At 50.1% G+C, this 23016-nt stretch overlaps 1 protein-coding gene across 2 annotated transcripts in view; it reads right to left on the minus strand.

Moving 5' to 3' along the window:
• The window catches only part of SPOCK1 (SPARC (osteonectin), cwcv and kazal like domains proteoglycan 1), a 487158-nt gene that overhangs the window by 156879 nt on the left and 307263 nt on the right, over positions 1–23016 (minus strand). For both annotated transcript variants that reach the window (XM_089335895.1, XM_002710225.6), the window contains exon 4: positions 2066–2180. In XM_089335895.1, coding sequence (XP_089192021.1) covers positions 2066–2180 — 115 coding nt within the window. The remainder of the gene's footprint in view (positions 1–2065; positions 2181–23016) is intronic.

Here is a 23016-nt window from a genome sequence, read left to right on the forward strand (position 1 = left end):
GTGCCCCTCTGAGTTCTGGTTGTTCCACTTTTTTTTTTTTTTTTGGACAGGCAGAGTGGACAGTGAGAGAGAGAGACAGAGAGAAAGGTCTTCCTTTACCATTGGTTCACCCTCCAATGGCCGCTGCGGTTGGCGCGCTGCGCTGATCCGAAGCCAGGAGCCAGGTATTTCTTCTGGTCTCCCATGGGGTGCAGGGCCCAAGCATTTGGGCCATCCTCCACTGCCCTCCTGGGCCACAGCAGAGAGCTGGACTGGAAGAGGAGCAACTGGGACAGAATCTGGTGCCCCGACTGAGACTAGAACCCGGGGTGCCGGCGCTGCAAGCAGAGGATTAGCCTATTGAGTCGCGGTGCGGCCTGGTTTTTCCACTTTCAATACATCCTTCTGTTACTGTACCTGAAAAGACAGCTGCTGATGGCTCAAGTAGTTGGACACTTGCTGTCCATGTGGGAGAGGCCCAGACAGAATTCCAGGATACATCTGGACTGGCTATTGTGGACATTTAGGGAGTGAACCAGAAAATGGGAGACTGATCTCGATCTCTCTCTCTCTCTCTCTCTCTCTCACACACACACACACACACACACACACACAAATAAAGTTAAAAAAAAAAAAAAAAAAAAAGAGGCACAGCCAAAGGGACCAGCCTGGCTTGCACTAAGAGTGAGAAGAGTACTACCCAGGAGGTAGTAACTAAGAGTGAGAAGAGTACTACCCAGGAGGTAGTAACTAAGAGTGAGAAGAATACTACCCAGGAGGTCAAAGTGGAGCTAACAAAGCAACAGACCCGGGAAGGCCGATTTTTGGGGATCAAGCAGCAGAAAGGTGGCTGCTTTGGTTGAAGGACGTGGTGGGGTGCAGGTGACCGACAGAGCACGCTCCCAGACCCAGCACTGGGCATGGGTACCAACAGCATGTGTCACTACACCTCCCAGCTGTACCGGCACCTCAGGGTGAGGGCAGGGGCCAGAATATGCAGTAAAATTGCCTCTCCCCCACCCCACCCAATGTCCTCCTTAAAGAGAGCTTGTTTTGCAAGTGCCTACTTAACTGTTTCCTTGCTTCAAGCTTATTTTTTTTTTTTTTTTTCAGCACTGAAGGCATCAGCAACCTGAATTCCAAGGCTGTTTCTATTCTTTGTGAAAGTTGACACCCACTCGGTAGACGATGCTGGGGTGGGATGAAGAGGTCTGGGCTTTCAGGTCCCTAAAGACAGAAGCAGACCTGGGCTGTGGAAAGGGGGTGTCCAGTGTTTTACCCTGAGCAAAGAGCAAGATGTGCTTCTTGAGGGAAGGGAGGAGTGGTTCTGAGAAGGCAGGACCCAAACCCCAGGGTTGGCCAAGATGCCACATCCTCCAGGGACATGAAACAGAGAGCCCTCAGGCCTCCCAGGATTATGACAGTCAGTGCCAGCAGCAGCCAGCAGGCTGAGGTTGTAGCCCCTGCTTTCTTGTCTCTAACTTCCTAAATTCGGGGGTCAATCTGGGAGGAGGAAGGGACCCAAAAATCACTAAGAATTGATGTTCTGTTCATGTGCTGACAAGGGCTCAGAGTCCCAAGGAACCAAACAAAGAGAATAAAGACCGACACTCTCTGCAAATCTGCATCTGGGCAGGTGCTTGGCACAGTGGTTAAATCACCACTTGGGACACACACAGCCCACAGCGGAGTTCCAGCCCCAGTCCCTCTGCTTCTGATCCAGCTTCCTGCTCATGTGCGCCCTTGGAGGCAGCCGGTGATGGCTCAAGTACTTGGGTCCCTGCCACCCACAGCAGAGACCTGGATTGAATTCCTAGCTCCTGGATTCAGCTTGGCCCAGTGAAGGCCACTGCAGGATTTTGGGAAGTCAACCAGCAATGCAAGATCTCTCTCCACCTCTCTTTCAAATAAAATGAAAAATAAAAATACATATTTAAGAGTCTACACCTGGAAACAGATGGCAGCATTGAACAGCTCACATAACCATGTGTTCTTTCGTCTTCCAGATCCCTCAGAGGTTGGGCGCCCTCAAGTCAGTCAGCTGGAGGGCGCCGCCCACCCTCGGCCACCGCTCCTCCTGCCTTACCTGGGGAGCAGGTGCTTGCGGCTGACACACAGGGCGGTCTGGTAGTCCTGAGTGACACACACTTTGTGGGGACTGCACTTCACCTTCAGGCAGGGGTCCTTGGACGGGTCCAGGGCTGAGGAAGGAATGAGAAGAGAAGGGTTAGGCCCTCCAGGGCAATGTCCCCTCTGTTCCTACTCCAGTAACAGAAGAGGAAATAAACCAAGCATGTGTTTCCACTCTCCGGGAAAAGAAACCCATGCCCACCGCGTGCAGCCCTGCTCGCCATCAGGTCAGCGAAGTGTTTATGTTTTGGGAGTTCTGGCGTCTATATCTCAGGCAGGCACGATTTTTAAAAAGCCATCCGAACCCTTCATTATGGAAGGACCGAGAGCTTTTGCCTCTCCAGCTGTTCTGCTGGTGTTGCTTTTCATGACCTCACTCATGCTTCATTTTGCCCACTTTCTATCACATCCAATGTCCTGGAAGATGCGGGTCCTCCCTGCAGATCATTAAGCACCGAGTCTGTGCATAAACAACCCATCTGAACTTCTGCAAGAACGTCAGGTTGTGCAAGCCAGTGCACCACCATGCAAAGTCACAACACATAACAGGGAGGGGAGAAAATGCCGACCCATAAATATTTATTGTGCAAGGCAGAATTAGATAAGGGCCATGATAGGCATATAAAATGATAACCGAGCGCAAGAGAGAAATAGAGATCAATTTCCTGGGCAAGGATTAGTGAAGCATTAATATGTGAATTGGATCTTGAAGGATGGTCAAGATTTAGAAAGCAAAGATAGGAAAAGAGACCCAGGCAGGGGAATGAGCGCTAGCAAATGAAAGGAGGCTTGTCTGGGCTATCCTAAGCCACTCACCATGGGCCGGTGTTGGGGCCCAGCGGGCTAACCCACCACCTACAACACTTGCAGCCCCTGTGAACATCTGTACGAGACTCTGCTGTTCCACTTCCAATTCAACTCCCTGCAATGCATCTGGGAAGGCAGCAGAGGATGGCCCAAGTACTTGGGTCCCTACCACCCACATGGGAGACCAGGCTGGGGTTGCAGGTTTCTGGTTTTGGTCTGGCCCAGCCCTGGCTGTTGTAACCATTTGGGGAGCAAACCAACAGACGGAAGCTCTGTCTGTCTCTGTCTCTCTTTTTCTCTCTGTAATGCCTGTCATGCAAATACAATACAACACACATGCACGCACACACACATTCAACCCAGCAAATCGGTTGGTGGGTAGCACAATGGCAGTAGGGGAGGAGCAGATTCAGATGGGCCGTTCTGGGAAGGGTCTCCCAAGACAGCAGGTCCTACACTGCCACCTGTTCAGCACAGGCTGAGCAGCAGGCCCTTGGCCCAGCAGGAACAGCATGCGGAGGGACACTGGCTCCTCGTCAACCCAGAAGAGGCCCCAGGGAATTCTCTTGCAAAACAAAGCATTTGTGTCTCCCTGCAGCTCCTGGGCCTGAAACCTATCTGGCAGTAAATCTCTCCAAAGTGCTCTCCACAGCCAGAGGAGGCAAACATTTGGTTACACAAACTGGCATCCCAAGCAGGGACAGCAAGACTGCTGTCACAAATACCACAATCCACGCAGCCACTGGGCTCTCGGCTATCACTGCTCCCCAGCACCTAGAACAGCTGCAATTCCTCTCCTCCCACCCCAACCCAGAACCTGAATCCGTTTTCTTCAGACAGCAGCTGGTAGTTTCCCAAGTCCTGAGCACACACACCCTGAAGGAGTTCCTGCTGCTGGAGCCACTCAGGGTGCTTCTCTCCTTGCAGCAGCTATCAGTGGAACCCAGGTTCACTGGGGGCCAGGCACATCAGCAACTCGACCAAGGGCCTGGTCCCCGGCACAGCCTTCTCCCCACAGGAGCAGCCTGATGCCTGCACCTCAGCATAGGGAAAAAGGCTGCAAGAGAAGCAGACAGAGCCCCGAGGACAGGTGTTCACTCCCAGCTGTTAAGCTGAGGGCAGCCGCTGGAGGCAAGAGGCAGGGGGACCCCTGCCAGCCCTGAGTCCTCCTGTGCTGGGCCACACACCAGCAGTAACAGCGTCCTGGTCCCAGTGGTCCCCTGATTGGTGGGACTGGGTTGTGCACAGCTCTCCACCTCGAAACCTCACTCTGCAGGACCCATCCAAAATTAAGACGACAGAGAATGGAGCATGACCAGAAGAGCATGAAAGCCCCGGGTGGCTCCTTCACTCACCTCCACCTACCGCAGGACAAGGAGCAGACCCTGGGCAACAGCGACCCCAGTCCCCCACTCAGCACCAAGCGCCAGAGAGACCGTGTGGTTTCCACCTGGGCAGACCTCACAGAGGGAGGAGACCGGCAGGCCGGCCAAGGGAAATGGGTCTCTGCACCTGCTGGACCATGTGACAAGGCTGACGGTGCAATCTGAACTTCTTTTCCCTCTGCAGGCAGCTTCACAAGCTCACAATGTACACACAGCGTCGGGCGGCCTGACCAGGCTGCCACTGGTAGGACACCTGCACCCCACGTCAGCAGGCCTGGGTTTGAGTCCCACTCCAGCTCCGGATTCCAGCTTCCTGCTCATGCACACCCTGGGGGCAGCAGACGATGGCTCCAACAGCTGGATCCCTGCGGCCTGCTCCCAGCTTGGACCCAGCCCAGTTCAGGGTGTTAACGGCACTTTGGCAGAGAACCAGCAGATGGGAGCCTCTACTTTCCTGCTATCTCGATGCTTCTCAATTTATAAAGTGGGAAGAGGAAGAGGGAAGGGACCATCAGGGCTCAGTAGGGCAGAGCACAGCCTTCTGCGCTGGTGCTCCTGGGACTGAATTCTGGCTCTGCTGTTCACTAACATTTTGGTGCCTCAGTTTCCTCTTCTGTAAAATGGGGATACCAACAGTCTCTACTACGGCTCAATGGTTGCCATAAGCAGCCAGTGGTTAATGTTCTTAAGTGCTCAGAACAGACCCGGTGCATGGGAGGAGGCGCACTGCCTGTGTCCGTTTCGGGTCTGTGTTTTGCTCCCAGGATGAGGAACAAGCCCTCCTACTAAGAACAGCCAGCGCTCCCTGAATGCTTCTGACTCTTCGGCAGTGAGCTCAGCCCTCCAATGCACTCACCACGCTGAATCCTCACAACACAGCTGCTGTTCATGCGCCCCTCTTACAAATATGGGTGTTAGAGAGCAGGTGCTAATGAGAGGTGCACAGAGCGTCTGAAAACCTGGTCTGCTGAATTCCAGAATGTAAGCTCCTCACCACTAAATGTGAACAGAATGAAAGTCATCCAGAACCTTCTACAAGTCTACTGCAGGCCCATCCCATGGTGGTTAGAGTCCAGGGGACACCACATTCTTGAGAGGACTTCAGGGCATAGTGACCATGAGGAGCCAGGGCGTCCAGTGCTACTGACATGGGGCCATTCCACCTCCCAGGCAGTGCACACCTTAGGACCAGGTCACCGGCCCCCATGCTGCCCAGGGCATGAGTGACCCTCCCTGAGCCCCTGGACAATCGGGCCCTCTGTCTGGCTCTGTCTGAATGCAGCAACCTCCCATGGAGTCATGTGACCCCAGGCCTGCAAGTCCTGCCACCAGTCACCCTGACATTAGGCTAACCCAGCAGATGCTCTCTCCAATTCTCAAAGCTAACACCTAACATTTGTTAAACAACAAAGAAGAAAACCTCTAACCGAAACCACTAACAAGAAAATCACAAGTCATTTAACTCTGTACACCTACTTAACAATTTGCATACAGAAATCACGTCCGCTAACAATTAACGACTCGGGACTGAACACTTCAAACATGTATGGGATTTGGAGTAAATGACCTTCACCGACCAACAACACAGAGGCAGGTCAACTGCCGACGTCTGTTTCGCCACCAGGACACATTTTATTCTTGAAAACCAGCAACATGGGACCTGAGGGGTGAGGAGTGTGTCATTTCCACTTATCGTAGAGACATATTCTAAATCTGTGTCTCTGGCAGCGCAGCCTCCCAGGGACACTTCTGAGAGCCACCCAGCACCCGCATGGGATGGGGCTGTGTGGCTCTGCTCCCCAAAGCAAAGGGCTGGAGATCAGAACGGTCACTGGAAGGCCCTTTCATAAGGTGGGGAGCCGCACAGGTGAGGAACTAGGGGCGAGCTGGGTGGCAGCGACGGCCCTGAGCAAGGCTGGAGGCTTCCTTGACACGGTGCTCAGGGTTCCTGGGGGACCACACTCCAAGTTTCCATCGGTCCCTGCACACGGGTGAAGACTGTGGCACTCCCCCAGAACACGGCAAAGTCCACACGCCCCCCACCTCTTCGGCTCCAACACGTGGCGTGGGCCCCAGAGCAGAGGTGCCTGGTGCAGAGCAGGTACCCGCTGAAGGTTCGTTTCGTCTCTCCTAACCACAGATGGAAGACAAGCAAGGGTCAACTGGCGCAGGATACGTGGCCAATTAATTCTTCAAAATAATCTTTGCAAAAACTTTTCTCAAAGAAAAAACCAAGAATGAATTAATTCAAAGAGAGACTGTTTGAGCTGCAAAGAATTGAATTCAAAAGCCAGTTAATTATCGGCTCCGTGTACATTTTTTTAAATTAATTTTATTTTTTAAGCTCACTGCTTGGTCTCAATTAAGGTGGTGATATTTTAATTATCTTAATTGTTTCTGAACTTGTTTTTCAGTTCAATGAGTTATTTTTTAATTAGCTACATTAATTTTCAAATTGGGAACCAAGCCTTTGTCTGTCCTTGGGTAGATCCTACGGAATAACTGGTGTGTAGCAAGATCAGCACACCTGAAGCAGTGCAGCCCGATGCCACCTCCGGGATGCCAAGGGGCACGGAGGCCCCGCAGCCACCTGGGAGACCCACACAGGCTGGTGTTTACCCCGGCAACATTCACATAGCTTCCTGCTCGGTGAGGCCAGAGCCTCTGCAGTGAGCGAGGGACAGTACTCAATCAGCCTTCCCTGGGGGTGGCTGAGACTTTCTGGAGTGACGGACATCTATGGAAAAGTGAATTTAAACCAGGCAACACGGGCCCTAGATGAGCACCAGTACAAGTCCCAGCTATTCCACTTGATCCAGCTCCCTGCTAACGTGCCTGGGAAAGCAGCAGAGAATGGCCCAAGTACATGGGACCCTGCACCCACATGGGTGACCCAGATGGAGTTCCAGGCTCCAAGCTTCAGCCTGACCCAGCCCCAGGCATTACAGCTGGGAAGTGGATGAAGATCCGTCTCCGTCTCTCTCTCTATGTCTCTTTGCTTTCTAAATAAAATAAGTGACACTTTGATAAGAACAGACGTGCTGTACATTCTCAGTGTTAATGACAGGGGACCTCAGGGCTAGAGCGCTCAGGGGTCTACTCCTGAGCCCCTCCCAGCTTCAAGGAATCTCCTTGCTCCCTCCTCCTAGGGACATTAAGTCACACAAAATTCTGGGCAACGCCTACCTGCTGAGAACAATAAGCGAAAGATTTACTTTGCAACAGCTGTAGGAACTCACAGCCCTTTCTGGGAGCTTCCAGAAGCCTCTTCAGACAAAAGGCCACTCAATTTGCAAAAAGTCTACAAATTCACCATGCTCCTCCTTGCCTTAAGATGGCCCTCTGCCTGAGTCCTGCACATCCAAGGTTTGTCTGAAGAGCAGACACTCCCAGAGATTCATTACGAGTGACTTAATGGATGACTGACAAAGAAACCACTCCAACCTCGTCAAGCTAAGATCCCGGACATTTATTACAGCTTGTCTGTCCCCATGGTAACCTGTGCATGCATCTTGCTGCCCCCTTCTCCAAGGGGGCTTGTTTACCAGCTGACAACACAGCCTCCCAGAATACAAAGCAAGAGACCCCGCCCAGAGGCCTCGCTGTCACTGGGGAAGAATGGCAGCTTGGAAAGCCCCCCCACCATGCTCTGCTTTCCTGTTCAAGGGGCTGGCCAGGTTCTCGGTTCTCGGGTGCTGAACAAGGGCGTCTGCTGGTTATGCGTCCCAATAGGGCAGACAGCCGAGTGACAGCAATGGCTGACCTGTCTGCCCAATGATTAGGGAATGGCAGGGAGGGACACAGCAGACAAGGACAGAAACAGAGGACAAAAGATGCACCTGACCCATGACACCCCAGGTGAGGAGACTATCACTCCTTCTTTAAAACAGGAGTTGAATGCAGACTCCATCCGGTATCAAACCTAAATCCTCTTTCTTTTTTTAGTATTTGATGCAGAGGTTGGGAAGCCCACATCCCCTATTGGTGTGCCTGCATCAGGTCTCAGCACCCGTGTTCCAATCCAGCTTCCTGCAAATGCACACCCTGAGAGGCAGATGATACCCCAAAGGCCTGGATTCCTGCAACCCATGTGGCAGAGCCAGATGGAGTTCCAGGCTCCACACCAAATACAACGCAGGAAGTTGGGTCTTCAACAAATGAATTTCAGAGGTGGGAGAGTATCCATCCTATAACACCGTCAATAGATAAATGGTTCCTTTAATTACAATATACCAGTTTATTAAACATCATGCAGCTATTTTAAAGAAACACATAAATTTATACAAACATACTATAGGTAGAAATTTATGATACACGAGTAACAGAGCAAGCTGAAGATGAGAAAGCTAATTAGAAAGGATCAAGTAACTTCTGAGTAGCACAAAACATCAGCGGCCAAGCCAGTACTCAAAACTGGATGTCTATTTCTACAGGAGTCTTCTTTCCCCTCCCTGCTGTGGTTCCTCTGCCAAGAAACTTCTCTCTCCACCCCAGCCCTGGTCCACGCCAGCCTGGGACCAACCCACTAATGCACTGGGACCCCTCTGTTGCTCCTGGGTGATTGTCTGCTGTCTCCTGGGGCTACCCCTGCAACACACTGTGAATGCCTGGGCAACAGGGCTGCTGCTTGTCACCGGCGGGTCTAGGACCCCACTTGCTAAACACAGAGTCTTCTGCTGCTTCCTGGACCATCTTGTCTGCAGAACAGAGATGACAGCAAGTCATGACCATGGCCAAGCACTGGAATAAGCGTCCAACCCTGTAAGACTGGGGCATTCACCTCTGAGATGAAGCAGTTAAGGACTACCAGTGACTGGCTAGACCAAGCACAGCCCCTCTGTCACATGCAGAGCAAGACATGGTGAGCAGCCTGTGAGAATCCAGCAAAGTAACTCACACACCTGGCTCCTCAGAAAAGGTGGTAGTTAGGAGGGTTCTGCTACAGCAGCCATGGAAACACACTCCACAAACCCACAGCCACAGGGTGCTACCAGCCTCACCGACCACCCTCCCTTCCCAAAGCTGTCACCCCACCCTGCAGGTCCTCTGTCCTTAGCCGCTCTGGGGCAGTGAAGACAAGGAGTCTCACTCCCTCAAGAATCTGATTTCCCTTGGAAAGTGAGCTGGGAGGGCAATGAGGAACTAAAAGGACCAAGTCGAAAGAAAGGGAAGAGGGGAGCATTCTATTAAATATTATGTCATCTAATCAGGGGGCAGACAATGCAGCGTGATATCTAGCAGCAACAGAATAATGGGCTACTGAATATTCTAACCTCACAACAAGGAAACTGATGGGCAGGTCAGCTTCTCCTTCATCTACCAACTGGTAATGGACACAGAGAGCTTAAGGAGCTCCTCTGTCACCACACAGCTGGTGAGCCTGAGTCTCAGTCCTCACCAAGAAGACTGCACTTCATGTGACCACCATTAAAATTCCTGTACAACATGCAGCTGTTACGGAGAACTCACTCTTCTGGTGCTATTTTATCACTATTCAGCAACCACTGGTTGTTGACCACGTGGCAATGGGAAAGGAAGAAAAACCAAGAATGTCCTCCAAAATTTGTATATACCTAGAAGACTGGAGCCAAACTGGTTGGATCAGAGATGTGGGTTTGAGAGAAGCAACGCTGATCCACTTCTTGCACATGTGGAATCGTGTGGGTTACTCACTTCAGAACTCAGTTGCAGGCAAATAGGTCGACCTCACTGGGTAGAAGAGCTGGCGGGATCAGGCATGAAAGGTGCTCAGCACAGGGTCTAGCGTAAGGCAGACTCACTTATTGTCACCCTTGTCAGTCTCACCAGCTGGGTTTTCTAACTTGCTTTTAAAAAACAGGAAATGGATACCCACCAAGGGCAAGGGACCCTGGACACGTCAGAGACCTAAGATCTGAGAGGAAGGACTATACTGTCTTTCTGACCATAGAATTACTCATTTCTACAAGAAGAAACATCGTGACTTCCTTACGGAACATCAAGCCAAGGTCCATGCAGTCCAGGAAACCTCTGAGGAACCTCTGTGACAACCAAGCGGCTCACACCTCTCTGGTCGTCTTGCTCTGCCTTGGTCCTCCTGAAGACCAAGGATGGAAGTCCTTTTCTCATCTATATTCTGTGCTCTATGATCACACACACAACAGAGCTTTGGACACAAACCTCCATGTTATATTTCATGTTCCTGTTGTATTTTTGAGAGATCTTCTTTGGGAGCCTTTCTGGAGAGTCATGGACTTTAAATGGCCAGACACCCTGAGAGTCTATGTTCAAGCACCACTGCTAAAAGGCTGATGGAAAAGGAGCTTGGTTAAGGAAAGAGGCTCTAACAAACATTGTTTCTCCAAGCAGACAAGGGCTGGAACCAGCGTGGCTGGCAACATGGGCCATGGGGGGTGGCACAATGGGGCAGGCAGGGTTCAGCAAGGCTGGTTAGGTATGCAGGGTTGGTGCTCTGATCCTCAGTCATATGCCTACCTAACACCTTGTCACACGGAGCTTGGTGTTAAATGAATCCGGACAGCGAAGTCTGCAGGGAGAGCCTGCCCCAGATCAGAGACAGGATGCTCAAACGACCTCTCAGAGCCCCAGATGAGACTGTCACTTCCAAAGTGTGATATCCTGTGCAGCAGAACCTGAGTGTGGACCTCTGATGGGGCGACATGGGCATCAACCACTGGCAACCTCCCTGAAGACAGAAACAGGCATTCCTATACCAGACGGATTCAGCCCAGCCTGCCCCATCCCCTCCTTCTTTCCCTTATTTTCCCAAGTCTATGATAACCCTTGCTTTTCAGACTGTAGGATAGCTCAGAAGGCATGCAAATATGCAGAAAAACTCCCTACAGTGTTTATTTTACTACACTTGTAGGTAACTTAAAATTCATTTATATTAAGGCAATCGCTGATCTGCTGTAGAACAGAATGCAAAACTCATAAAAACGTGTACAGGGGAGCAACGTCAAGAATGCAGACTGTTGAGCTGGGCTCTGCCTCCCTGAACCTCAGTATAGGTATTTGCTCCTACTTGCCCTCAGGGGCTCTTTGGGAGAAAAGTTGGAGAAGTATTTCAAGTGTTTATCAAGTTTAAAGGGTCCTAGAATGAAGTCGAATGCTCTCCAGGGTACTGATATCTACGGTGGAAAATCAATACCAGTAAAAGTACATACAAAGAACCTTCAGAAGCAAATTGTTCATTCTTGTGGGACCAGAAAGCAGCTCCTGTTTTAAGATGACTAATCAAAAATGTACCTTCTGTGCCCCACCCCCCCCCACCCCCCCGGAACAAGTTTCCATGTCGACTCTTCCCAAGGATTTCAGTCCCACTGGTCAACGGTCTCAGGGCTTTTCAAAGAACTGACCTTGCATGTTTCAAAGATTTTTGAGAGCCTTCTGTGTGCCAAACATTAGATGAGGTGAGTGGATGAGTTACAGGCATTTATGGCTCCCAGGTATGAATATAAAGATCAAGGCTCTTATTACTTTCATCCCTCCCACTGTTAATTTTTCAGAAACACTTGGCTGTGGATTTATAAATAGGTAACTAGAGACTATTCACTGCCAAGCCCTTTCTTTCCCCAACTAAGGCAGATTCATTTCTGCTTCTTTGGGATGGTTCCCAAGATTATTAAATTCCACTCCTTAACTGATAACACTGAAGTAATCATGGCAAACTTGGTCCTGAATGGAGCTGGGGTTTCTTGGGGCACCTTCAAGACTATTAGAAACTAGCAAAGCTGAGTGATTGCATCTCCTACTACAGGGTACGGTAAGTGCTGTATCACTTAAGTCTTGTGTATTCTTGTTGTTTCTCTACTTTTTGTGTCCCATGTTATTCAATCTGTGCTAAAATATGTCATCATATGCATTCAAATAAGCTAAGCAATTCATACTTCCAACCTTGCCCACAATCATCTCCTTTCTGCCTGTCTCTCCACCAATGTGACACTCAATGGCCAATTACCTTTGAATCTGGAAGACAGATGCAATAATAAATAATGGGCAAGTACCTGTGGGATCTCTTAAGACAAGCACGGAACAAGTACAAGGAATAAAAGCCTCTTTCTGTTGTGTAACAAGAAATAATGAGTATACATCAGTTAAAACAGAACAGAGAGAAAAATCATCTTTGGGTACTCTCATGGCTGCAAAGCAGATGAGTTGATATTCTTGTTCTTGAGTTATGGATTAGAAATTTTATTAAGAGAGAGGAGGGTGGAGGGAGAGGGAAAGGGTGAGAGGAAGGGAGGAAGGGGGACAGGGAGGGAGGGAGTGAGGGAGGGAGAGACAGACTCATCAACATTCTTTCTACAGTGTGGCCCAACACTTCCCTTCCAGAATTTAGTTCCCATTCCCTGCCCATATTTCCCTCCCTGTCCAATATTTACCCAGCCTTCAGTTGGATTAGAAAACTCACAAACGCTCAAACATTTGGTTTGCTTTCATGCCTCCTGAGTCTTCACTGTATTCACCAATGCAAAACACATTCCATTCTGACAACCAGTCAATGAAGCCAGTATTATCTCCACTTGACAGACGAGAAAACAGAATTGGAAACTGCCAAAGATAATGCAACGAAGTGGTCAATCTGGGAGGTGACTCCATCAGGCTCAATCCAGCAGACACCTCCGGAGACCAGAGACAGCATCTGTCCTCTCCACTGGTGTAAGCCTCTCACCAGAAACACTGTGTGCAATGTCATGGGGGCTCAGTGACAGCTGTTAAGACCAGGGTCGTGGGCTTCATCACTACACTAGCCTACTCTGTGAGGCCAGGGACCGAGACTTGCTCACCATTTCTGAATCCCAAGCTCCGGGCATATTATCTCTTCCTCTGTGCAAGGGGCAGCTGTGGGTGAGTCCCATAATTGGAGATTTCTAGGTCACAACACTTCAGAGCTGCAAGAGTCCCTTGGGCATCTCTAGATCAACACACTCATTGTTACAGGGCAGACTTTAAAGAACCACTTAACAAACATATGAAGCTATATATGCCAAGTGCTATTATAAACATTAGGTATTCAGAGAATCATTAAGACAAAACTCTTGCTCTTAAGGAACTTACATTCTAATAAAGAGATGGTGAAAGGGGAAAAAAATTGAGGAAGAGGGAGAGGTAAGGAGAAAACAGTAGACAGTGGTTAGATCTGAAGAGAGCATTTTAAAAGCGTGATGCAACAGAATGCCCCTGAGTGGTCACTCTGGATTAAGTGGTCAGGGAAGAGCTCTTTGATGTGGTGAGATTAAAGCCACCATCCAACAGGAAGGAGCCAGTTTTTTGAAGATTAGTTGAAGAATATTGCAGAAGAGGAACAAGATGGGCACCTGCCCTCAAGTACTGAATAAAGAGGTCTCCACAGAACTTATGGGTTTTCCAAGGACACACAGAACCGATTCTCAGATGCACATCCTTAGAGCAATGAGTCGGCAGATGTTCAGCCTGGGTGCTGAGGTCTAACAGTGATGGATCAGGGACACCGTGCTGACCCTGTGCCAGACCTAGACATATCTTCATTACCACCACTGTACCACTGGTCACCCAGGCTCTGCTTCAACATGGGGGTCCTGACTGGCCACTGCGCAGCTTGCCACCACTACAGTAAGCAAGCAGAGAACTCAGATCTCAGGCTTCTGGGACACGGTCTTCGCTCACAGAAGCAAATCGCCAACACGTGTGCTACGTATTATATGGAAAGGCTCAGCAGGAACAGGAACTCTGGGCCCAAAAAAGAGCCGACTCCACCCAGCACTCAGCTCCTTGGGTGCTGTGTGACCCTGGGCTGGTTATGCAGCCCCTCTCTGTCATCTCCCTCGCTGCACAGTTAGAAGGACCAAATGAGAACACATGTTGGGTGCTCTCCATTCATCTCAGTAGGTCCCAAATGTTAGTGCTCCAGTGCATGACTGACAGCTGGCACCACACAAATGCAAGGACCAGGGTTAAAGGATACAAACAACCACCAAATAGAGATCCCTTTTCTCCAAATCTTCTTTCTCCATGCAAATGTACAACCAGCTTCCTGGCACCAGACCCCACTGGCTGGGACTCCAGCCGCCATCAGGCCTTTTGTGGCTCTGAAAGAGCTAATGAGAGGATGAGTTTCTGTGTAATCCAAACAGTATCCGTTTCATGCCCAATCGTGTTATAAATGGGCAACAACTCTCCCTGGTGTGTTCCTTTGTCTGACAAACAAAATCCCAGTCTGGGCTCTTTGCAGGTCCTTTCTAATCAACAAGGGCAAGAGGCCCTGGAGGCCAATTCAAAGTCTCCATCACAAAGGCAGGCTTGCCGGGCCACTGAGATTCCAACTAACAACTTTTTCTCACTGGAAGCCAAGCCAAACATCTAGAACTGTGAACTCAGACTACTGCGTCCCATCACTGATTTTTTAATTAATTTCTAAACAGCAAGTGGACAACTCTGCAGACTCAGTTTCTACTGCTTCAGGTAGTGGTGCTGATGGATGGCGTGTATCCAAGCCTCACAGTGCCATCGGATGGAACAGAAATGTCTAGGACCACCACGTCAACAGCCTGAGGGACACTTGTGGCTCCTCAGGCACCAAGCAGGATGCAGATGACCAGCCAGAACTGCTGCAGAATTGCAGCACCCTGCTGGACGTGACAGGTGTGGGCAGGTGAGTGCAGCCAGCATCTGCCAGCACAGGCTTCCCCTGTGCCTCTCCATCTCCCTGGGAGTTTGCAAATTCATCTCCAGGGGCCCAATTCCATATGGAAATCTAGTTCCTCCCTTTGGATTCAATGGGGACACCTAAAGGACAGCTGAGTGTACTGGAAGGCAGCTTGATACCCAAGACCTCACCTCTTTGTTAGGCACAGGCCTTCACAGAGAACCTACACATCCCAGGCATCAACTAGAACACCGAATAAGGAAGGGCCAAGTCCTTGTGGCATTTGAAGGCCATAAGCCCAAGTACTTCCCAGCTCCAGGCCCGTGGAATCCTTACAGCAACCACAGGAGGCAGGCATTACCTCCACACAGCTTTTATAGCCACGATGACAGAGAAACAGGCTCAGCGAGGACCCAGAACTTGCTCAGGGGCCTAGAGTGCAAAGAGACAGGGAAGAATTCAACCACAGGTAGATCCGGAGCCACCTCGCAGAAGTCTTATTGAACAAGACCCACAGATGTGCTCTGACCCTACAGTGCTCTTACAGTAAGCTGCTACAGGTGGGCTTTGGCCCCAAGTTGAGGTCAGTATTTGGGATGCCTGCACCCTATCCTGGCGTGCCTAGGTCCAGTTTCTGCTCATGTGCATCCTGGAGGCAGCAGATGATGGTTCAAGTCCTTGTATTCCTGCACCACAGAGAGACCTGGAATGAGTTTCTAGCTCCTGATTTTGGCCTGGCCCAGCCCTTGCTGTTGCAGGCATTCGGAGAGTGAAGCAGCAGGTGAGAGGTCTCTCCTGCCTCTGTTTCTCTCTCTCTCCCTTCACATAAAATAAAAACATTAGAAAATAAGTTGATACCAATAACAGATGAGAGGCTATCAAACAAAAACCCAGGACACATCTCTGTGCGTCGTTCTGGGTCTGGAAGGTGTGGCCACACGGGGGCTTGCCGTCCCATCTGGCTGCCTCCCTGACCTTCACGTCCTCCGCTTAGCCTCGGCCCCTTCCTCCTCCTCTCCTCACAGGAACGGCTGGCCTGGTCCTCAAGGCCCCGGTATTTGCTTCACGCTGAGCTCCAGAAGAACACAGCTTTCTTCACAAACAGCCACAGTTCAAGTATTCGGCTTCCTTAACACAGACTCCCAGGACAGTCTGGATGGAGACGCTCCAGCCGGCCTTCCTTTCTTTAGTTTAAAAGCAATTCCCAGTCCTTGGTACTTCATTGTTTGGCAAACAACATGATAACTTGGTTTTTAGCCTTAACAGCCTGGTCTAATTATTCTTCCTTTGAATTCTGCTAAACTTTGTGTAATTAATTTAGCAATCCTCTGCCCTGGAGAATTGCCCTCTCCTAACAGACTTTCTTCGGCTTTATTCTTGCAGGCTTAACTCTGCTGCCTTCATACTGCCAGATCCCAGAGGCGACTCTGTCAGGGGGCAACAAAGGGGACCCTCCCTCCACACGGCCAGTGCTGTCCCCTGGGCTGGGCTCTGACAGTCATGTATCCAAAGGCAGCAAATGAGGAAGTCCACACAGTTTCTCTCTATATAGAGTTTTCTGTTAATCACTTGGTCCCAATTCTATTCCTTGAGCGCTGACTAACCAGAAAGATCTGGATGGACAGAAATGCCCCTGGAGGAAAAGTCACTAAGTCACTCATCAGGGGTCTGTGGACTGGCTTCAGGGGCTCTAAAATCTACATACAAAACCTTATGGGCATTTTACGACTCAAGGGGCCCGTGTGGATGAACCCTCCAATCCCTTCCTGATAGCATCCTGCTTTCCTTACAGAAAACTGTCTCTCCCCTATGAAGTGCAAGCTGTATAGGACAGTGGTTTCAAATGCTCACTCCAGGCGCCAGTGTTTTAATACAGTAGGCTAAGCCTCCACCTGCAGCACGAGCATCCCATATGGCCACTGGTTGGAGTCCTGGCTGCTCCACTTCTGATCCAGCTCCCTGCTGATGTCCTGGGAAAGCAGTGGAAGATGGCCCAGGTGCTTGGGCCCCTGCACCCATGTAGGGGACAGACTCTTGGTTTCAGATTGGTCCAGCTTCAGCCACTGTGGTCATTTGGGGAGTGAACCAGTGGATGGAAGATCTCTCTCTCCTCTCTCTCTCTCTCTCTTTCTCCCTCTCCCTCTCTAACTCTGCCTCTCAAATAAATAAATCTTTTTTAAAAAGGCTCACTCCCTAGCAGAGAGACCAAGTGTCACACAAACCCTCCCCTTCCTCCCCGGTTCATTCAGCCCTGGTGAAATTCTAGACACTCTGAGGTGTGAAGCAGCAGTCCAGGCTGAGGCACGCAGGGGAAGAACACAGTGCAGATCCTGCATCTGTCCCTCGTGCCTTCAAGAGCTTCCAGCCTCTGCAGGTGCTGGAAATCATTACGATGCTTGGGTCAGGCTCTGCTGCTTATGTCCCAGAACTCTTCTACAGTAGGGAGCTCCCAGGGGACCTGTGGCCAGAAACCATAGCTTTAGGGCATAGGGCAATCCTGGTCAGTTGAAATTCAGCCACCCCTGGGCAAGTTAATGCACTGAACCTCAACAGCCATGAAGACTCCAAGGAACTGTGGCGACAGACGCACCTCAGCATCACAGCGGACTGAAAGCTGTTCCCTGCAGATGAAAAAAACTTTGCATATTACAAAGTGGGTGCCACGGATTTCACAGAACATGTCTGTGGCAGGCAGGCAGGCAGCAGCTGGGGCTGTGTCACACACAGGAACACGTCCCAGGGGCACTGTGACAAGGGAGGAGCCATATTGAGAGGGCAGGTTGTGGGATGTGAGGAGACCCTCAGGACGCTTCCTTGGCTTCACAGGGTGGCCCCTTGATGTCCTGGCCCTCTCTTGGGTGACCAGATACCCTCGGTCCCAAAGCTAATTCTCAGTCCAAATGATCAAGTATACCTGACCGGTCCAGCTGGAACCAGGTGCTCTCCTCGACCCAGCCAGCCGGGTTCTGGGCTAAGGAGGCCAGACTCAGAAAGCCCACATGGCCACCAGGAGCCTCTGATGGGGACACAACATTCCTACAGAATGGGCCGTCTGGAGCTGGGGAGATGCGTCAAATGCTATCGCCCTTAGGAGGGGTCGCCTCTCAAAATGGCATTTCCTCTACTTTGAGCATCCTCTATAGCCCTGAAATAAATACCTTAGAGTTGGCAGTGTTGACTGTAGACTGCCTCAGTCCTCTCCAAATTATGCTAATGAGGCTTCAGAGGAAACTATGCCTGGGGCATCCCATTTCCTACTGAGCTCTGACTTCTTTAAGTGAGCCTGGTCCCTCCTGCCAACCTGGCTTAACCTCATGCATCTTGGGGTATGAATGACAATTATTTCTTAGGCATTAAAGTCATTACTGCTTCGTTCACAAATTTAGTCATGGTTTATATTTTATGTTTCGGCTGGTTTTCGTCTTGTGTCTACTCAACTGTGAGCTGTTGTCTCATAAATATTTTTTACTTCTCTCAGAACAGCTAGTATCATACTCCTGTTGACAAAGTATTATCACCAAGTTTATAATAAATGCATTGTTTATAATATTCTAGTAACACTGAAACGCTGCTGTCCCCAAACTGTTTTTGTATTCACCAGTCTCCAGCATTGGCCTAAATCCAAGATGTAAGACGGAAGACTTTTCAAACCTATGTCTTTCATCAGGTATTCAGTGCCACACACACCCGATTTCCATGATGTAAGAATAAGATCCAACAGCTGTCATATTCTGGGTAAGATCTAAGAGTTGTCATTCCCTCTTCTCATCTGTGCTGATGTATCAGACAGAGAATTATCTGTTTGAATTGCAATCTCCAGCAAAACATTGGGGCCCGCATTTTACATTTTTACTATCAAGTTGCTAAGAAAGTTGGTTTCTTTTTCTTTTCTTTTGCCCATTCCTTCCATCCCTGGGAGGCAAAGAAGCCTCTGAGAAGGACACTACTCTCATTTGCTCTGGTCTCCTGGGAAGTCTCCCTTTTCTTAGAGAGCTACAAGGTGGGGAAGGAGTATGTGCTTACATGAGGGTGGTTGCCACTCTCTCCCACCAACAATGTCTGGAGATAACGCATATGTGGGCGTGGAGTGATGTCACTGGCATTTATCGGGTTGAGGCCAGGGAATGGCACTAAACATTCTATGTGCAGACAGCCTCCCAGAACAAATCATCTGACCCCAAATGCCAACAGTTCTGAGGTTGGAGATACCTGACTTAGACACGTACAGCAGGGTGGAAGGAACTACTGTTTAAAGCCCTCTCTGGGGCTGCGGTCATTTCTGTGGGAGGCTGGGAAGGCAGGGAGACTGGAAAGAACAGGAAATGAAGAATGGAAGAACAGGAAGTTGAGGTCTATTGCTAACGTAAGTGCAACTTTGTCATGTCAACACTGGCAGAACATTCCAGAAATGACTTAAACCAATGTCCTCATGATAGTGAGGAACTGACCTGCAGAAAGGGTGAAGCAAACCACTTGTCCGGTTCTGAAGCAAGTCTGCTGCACTAGGGAAACTGGTCCGCAGTTCTCATTCCACCACGCCCTACTCTGATGCTGATCCCAATGAAGACGGAACAGGAGACAGAGCTCCACACAACCAGTGGCCTGGAGTTTCACTGAGAGATGGAAGTGAGAAGAGACCTTTCTGGCCCAGGAGGGAACTGGATGTGTAATCCAAAGTTTAGAAGCCAGTGAAGTTATTCAACAATATGTATGTGTTTAGCACCTGTTATATGCAAAGCACCAGCCTATGTGTTGGAAATAAGCTGTGAATAGGACCAGCAAAAGTCTTTGCTGACGCTAGCTTACTTTCTAATGATACAGGCAAGATAGGTAAACATGGACCAGGAAAGGGAGCAAAGATAAAAACAGGTCCAAAGAAGATCTAGTATCTTAAAATCTCCTCCAGGGCAGGAAAACCTCTAAAAAGCAAACTACCAAAGCACCTTTAAAAAGGATGTCAGGACAGTGCAGCACTCCACTACAAGCTCTAAAAATGCCACAGGTCGCTAACTCTTACATCACTCAGCAATGCAACAGTAGTAAAACTGTATGACACTATCTGAACATAGATCCATGAGTAGGATACCTTGCCATGTGCCTTCCATATACCAGGCTGTTAAATCCTCCTAACAGTCTTAGGATGTAGATATCCTTACCCCAGCTTACAGATGTACAAACTGGGATTTAACTACATCAAATAAGTAGTACAAGGTCATTAAGCTGAAGGAACTCCTTAGTGATCAGGTAAGATGGTTTCAGGATGACACACTCAGAGCTAAGACCAACCAGGCACCACAACGGCCACTCCACACCAATGAGGGACTCTGAACTTCCCTGTTTCTCTACTATGGCTCAGAGGAATGTCTGCAGTTTGTCCATATGGTCTGCTTTAAACCATAAATGATGTCTTCCGGCTTAAAGTGGCTGCTCAGAAAATCTGTTAGCAGACCATGTGTTTCAGATTCATACTTTCACAGAGAGACAATGGGGCCATCGTTGTGGTATAGTGGGTAAAACTGCAACTGGGGCAACTGGGACAGAATCTGGTGCCCCAACCAGGACTAGAACCCGGTGTGCTGGCACCACAAGGTGGAGGATTAGCCTAGTGAGCCACGGCGCCGGCTAAATTTTCTTAACAGGACCAAGAACATTCAAAACATCCCATTTTTCTAGGTGAATTTCTGATTTAAGACATTACTTGTCTTTTTTTTTTAATCAGCCCTGTAACAATCTCATCAGAGGATGGTCTACCCAGACACACAGCCACCAGGGCCGGGAGGAGCACACGAGAAGGCAGAGTCAGGGTGGCCTGGGGATGCAGAACACAAGACGATCCACTGGGCCAGGGCAGCGGAACTCCACAGAGCAACGTGCAGGCTTCTCACCCAGCCCCTGCCTACAGAACCTCTGCTGTCCATCAGGAAATGCAGCCTCCTTTCCGTGTGCTAGCTCAAGTCTGCAAGGTAAACGCTCCCGTCTCCACCTCACCAACCAGAGAAAGCGGAGGCTCAGAGAGGTGCTGTTGTGGGGCATAAGGCTGGCACAGGGCCAGGCCAAGATGCAAATCGACTGTTCCAAAGCCACATTCTTGTCTTTTCTCTCTGACTGGCGTTCCAGTTAGAATCACCATCTAAGAGAGGCAGACATAAATCTAATACAGTCGTGGCCTTGGGAAGCCTACAGCTTTACAGGGAGAAGAGATGTACCAGTGACTACAGGCTATGCATAAACATTTACCAGGTACCAGGCACTGGAGCTGGCTCACTGCAAACATCATTCACAAGTAACCAGAGAGGGAGATGCTGCTACGGACCAAACAGTGTACCCCAAAAGCATACGTTCAAACCCTCATTCTCAATGTGCCAGCCTTCTGGGATGGGGCCTTGGGAGGCAATTAGAGTTAGATGAGGTAATGAGTTGGCAGCAGCCATAACTGGATTTGTGCTTTTGTAAGCGGAGACCCCAGAGAGCTAGTGTGTTCCCGTCCCCCGCCCCCCCCAAAGAGTAAAGGCCCTGTGTGAGCACAGCAAGGAGCTGCCTGCATGGAAGGCAGGAGAAAGGCCCTCGGCAGAGGCTAACCATGCTGGCTTCCTGGGGCCAGACTTCCAGCCCACAGAAGGGTGGGCAAATAAACTGCTGTCCTTCAAGCCGCCCAGACTCCGGTGTTTTGTGACCAAGACAGGTGCTGACAGCACAGCTATCGCAAAGATAAAGAAACAAGTCAGGGAGACTGTGCAATTCGCCCGAGCGCGGCCGTTACCCGGGGTTCAGAGCCGCAGGTGAGTGAAAGCCTCCTCCTTGCCCCTGGGCACTGAGACCGCCATGTCCTCAGTGACCCCGGCTGGAGACTGACCCCCGCAGGACAACGCTCTGCAGTGGGGGCGTGTCTCGCTGAGTGCACAGAAAGGAGGTGGCCTTCAGGGCGAACTGCACCCTGGAGGCCCCCTCAGCCCTGGGTCCCAGCATCCACCCTTCCCAGACAGGCCCGTACCTGAATCCACACTGGCATCCCCACAGCTTCCATATTCAGATCCTCAGGGAGGGAGAGCCCGTGGTCCCATCTCCACCACGCGCACACACCCTGCTCCCCGACGGTGAGCTCCTCCAAGAGAAAGGATCTCTGGGCTCCCTCCAGCAGGCACGTGCCTAGTGCAGAGCAGGCCCTAAGCCGGCATTTGCTGAACTGAGCCAGAAGTGACCTTCAGGAAGCTACCACGTGGAAAGGCGGGACCACGCTCCTGACGTTTGCTGAGGCAAGGGGGATCCAGCCATCAGTGTTAAGCAACAGCTTCACCTTCTTCTTAGATCAAAACAGTTAGAAAAAATTACAAGAGAAAAAGTAAAGAAATAAAGACGAGAGAGGAAACCGCATGCTGGCACACAGTAGGCACTCAACAAGTGTCTTGGAACCGCTAGACGCTTCAGCTAACAAGTCCCGCAGAGAAAGGCGTGTGCCAGCTTTTGAATTCCCTTCGTATATGGGAGGGCAACGTGATGCCCATCCACCTTCCTAATAAACACATGTTATCTGCGCCTCCAATGATAAAGGTTACTGCAACTTAAAATTCTATTAAGAGCACAGAGCCGTTGTTCCTGCTGTGCACATCTTACACATTAAATCACCCTGGACACCTTGCCTCTGTGGCCAGCCAACGGCCTGAGCACCTGGCTGCAGACTGCAGCCTTGCCTACTTGACTTGCATGAATCACTTTCTCAAAGACTTCACCAATTACGTCACTGAACCCTACCACCCAGGCCTTCCAACTCCGAGTCACAACCTCCCTTCACTATCCAGAGAAGCAACAAAAGAACATGCCATCAATCTTAAGAAGATGGTCTTCCAAACCCAACACACCTGAAGCCATGATCCCGCAAGCTGATTCACGCAAAGATGCCCATATTTGGCTATACCCATCCGTTCATCTACATGCCCCAGCAGTGGCAGGATGATGAAGATCTGCAAAACAAGAACTACATGGTGCATGCCTCCATCAGCACCCAGGGTTTGGAATGGTGAGGGATCCAGTACTAGTATTTGCAGTCATTCAGTCACTGTGTAGAAAAACCAATTATACAGAGGCCTCTCT

The sequence above is a fragment of the Oryctolagus cuniculus genome, chromosome 6, assembly GCF_051225735.1.
Source record: "Oryctolagus cuniculus isolate XC-2025 breed Fujian yellow rabbit chromosome 6, ASM5122573v1, whole genome shotgun sequence".
NCBI lineage: Eukaryota > Metazoa > Chordata > Mammalia > Lagomorpha > Leporidae > Oryctolagus > Oryctolagus cuniculus.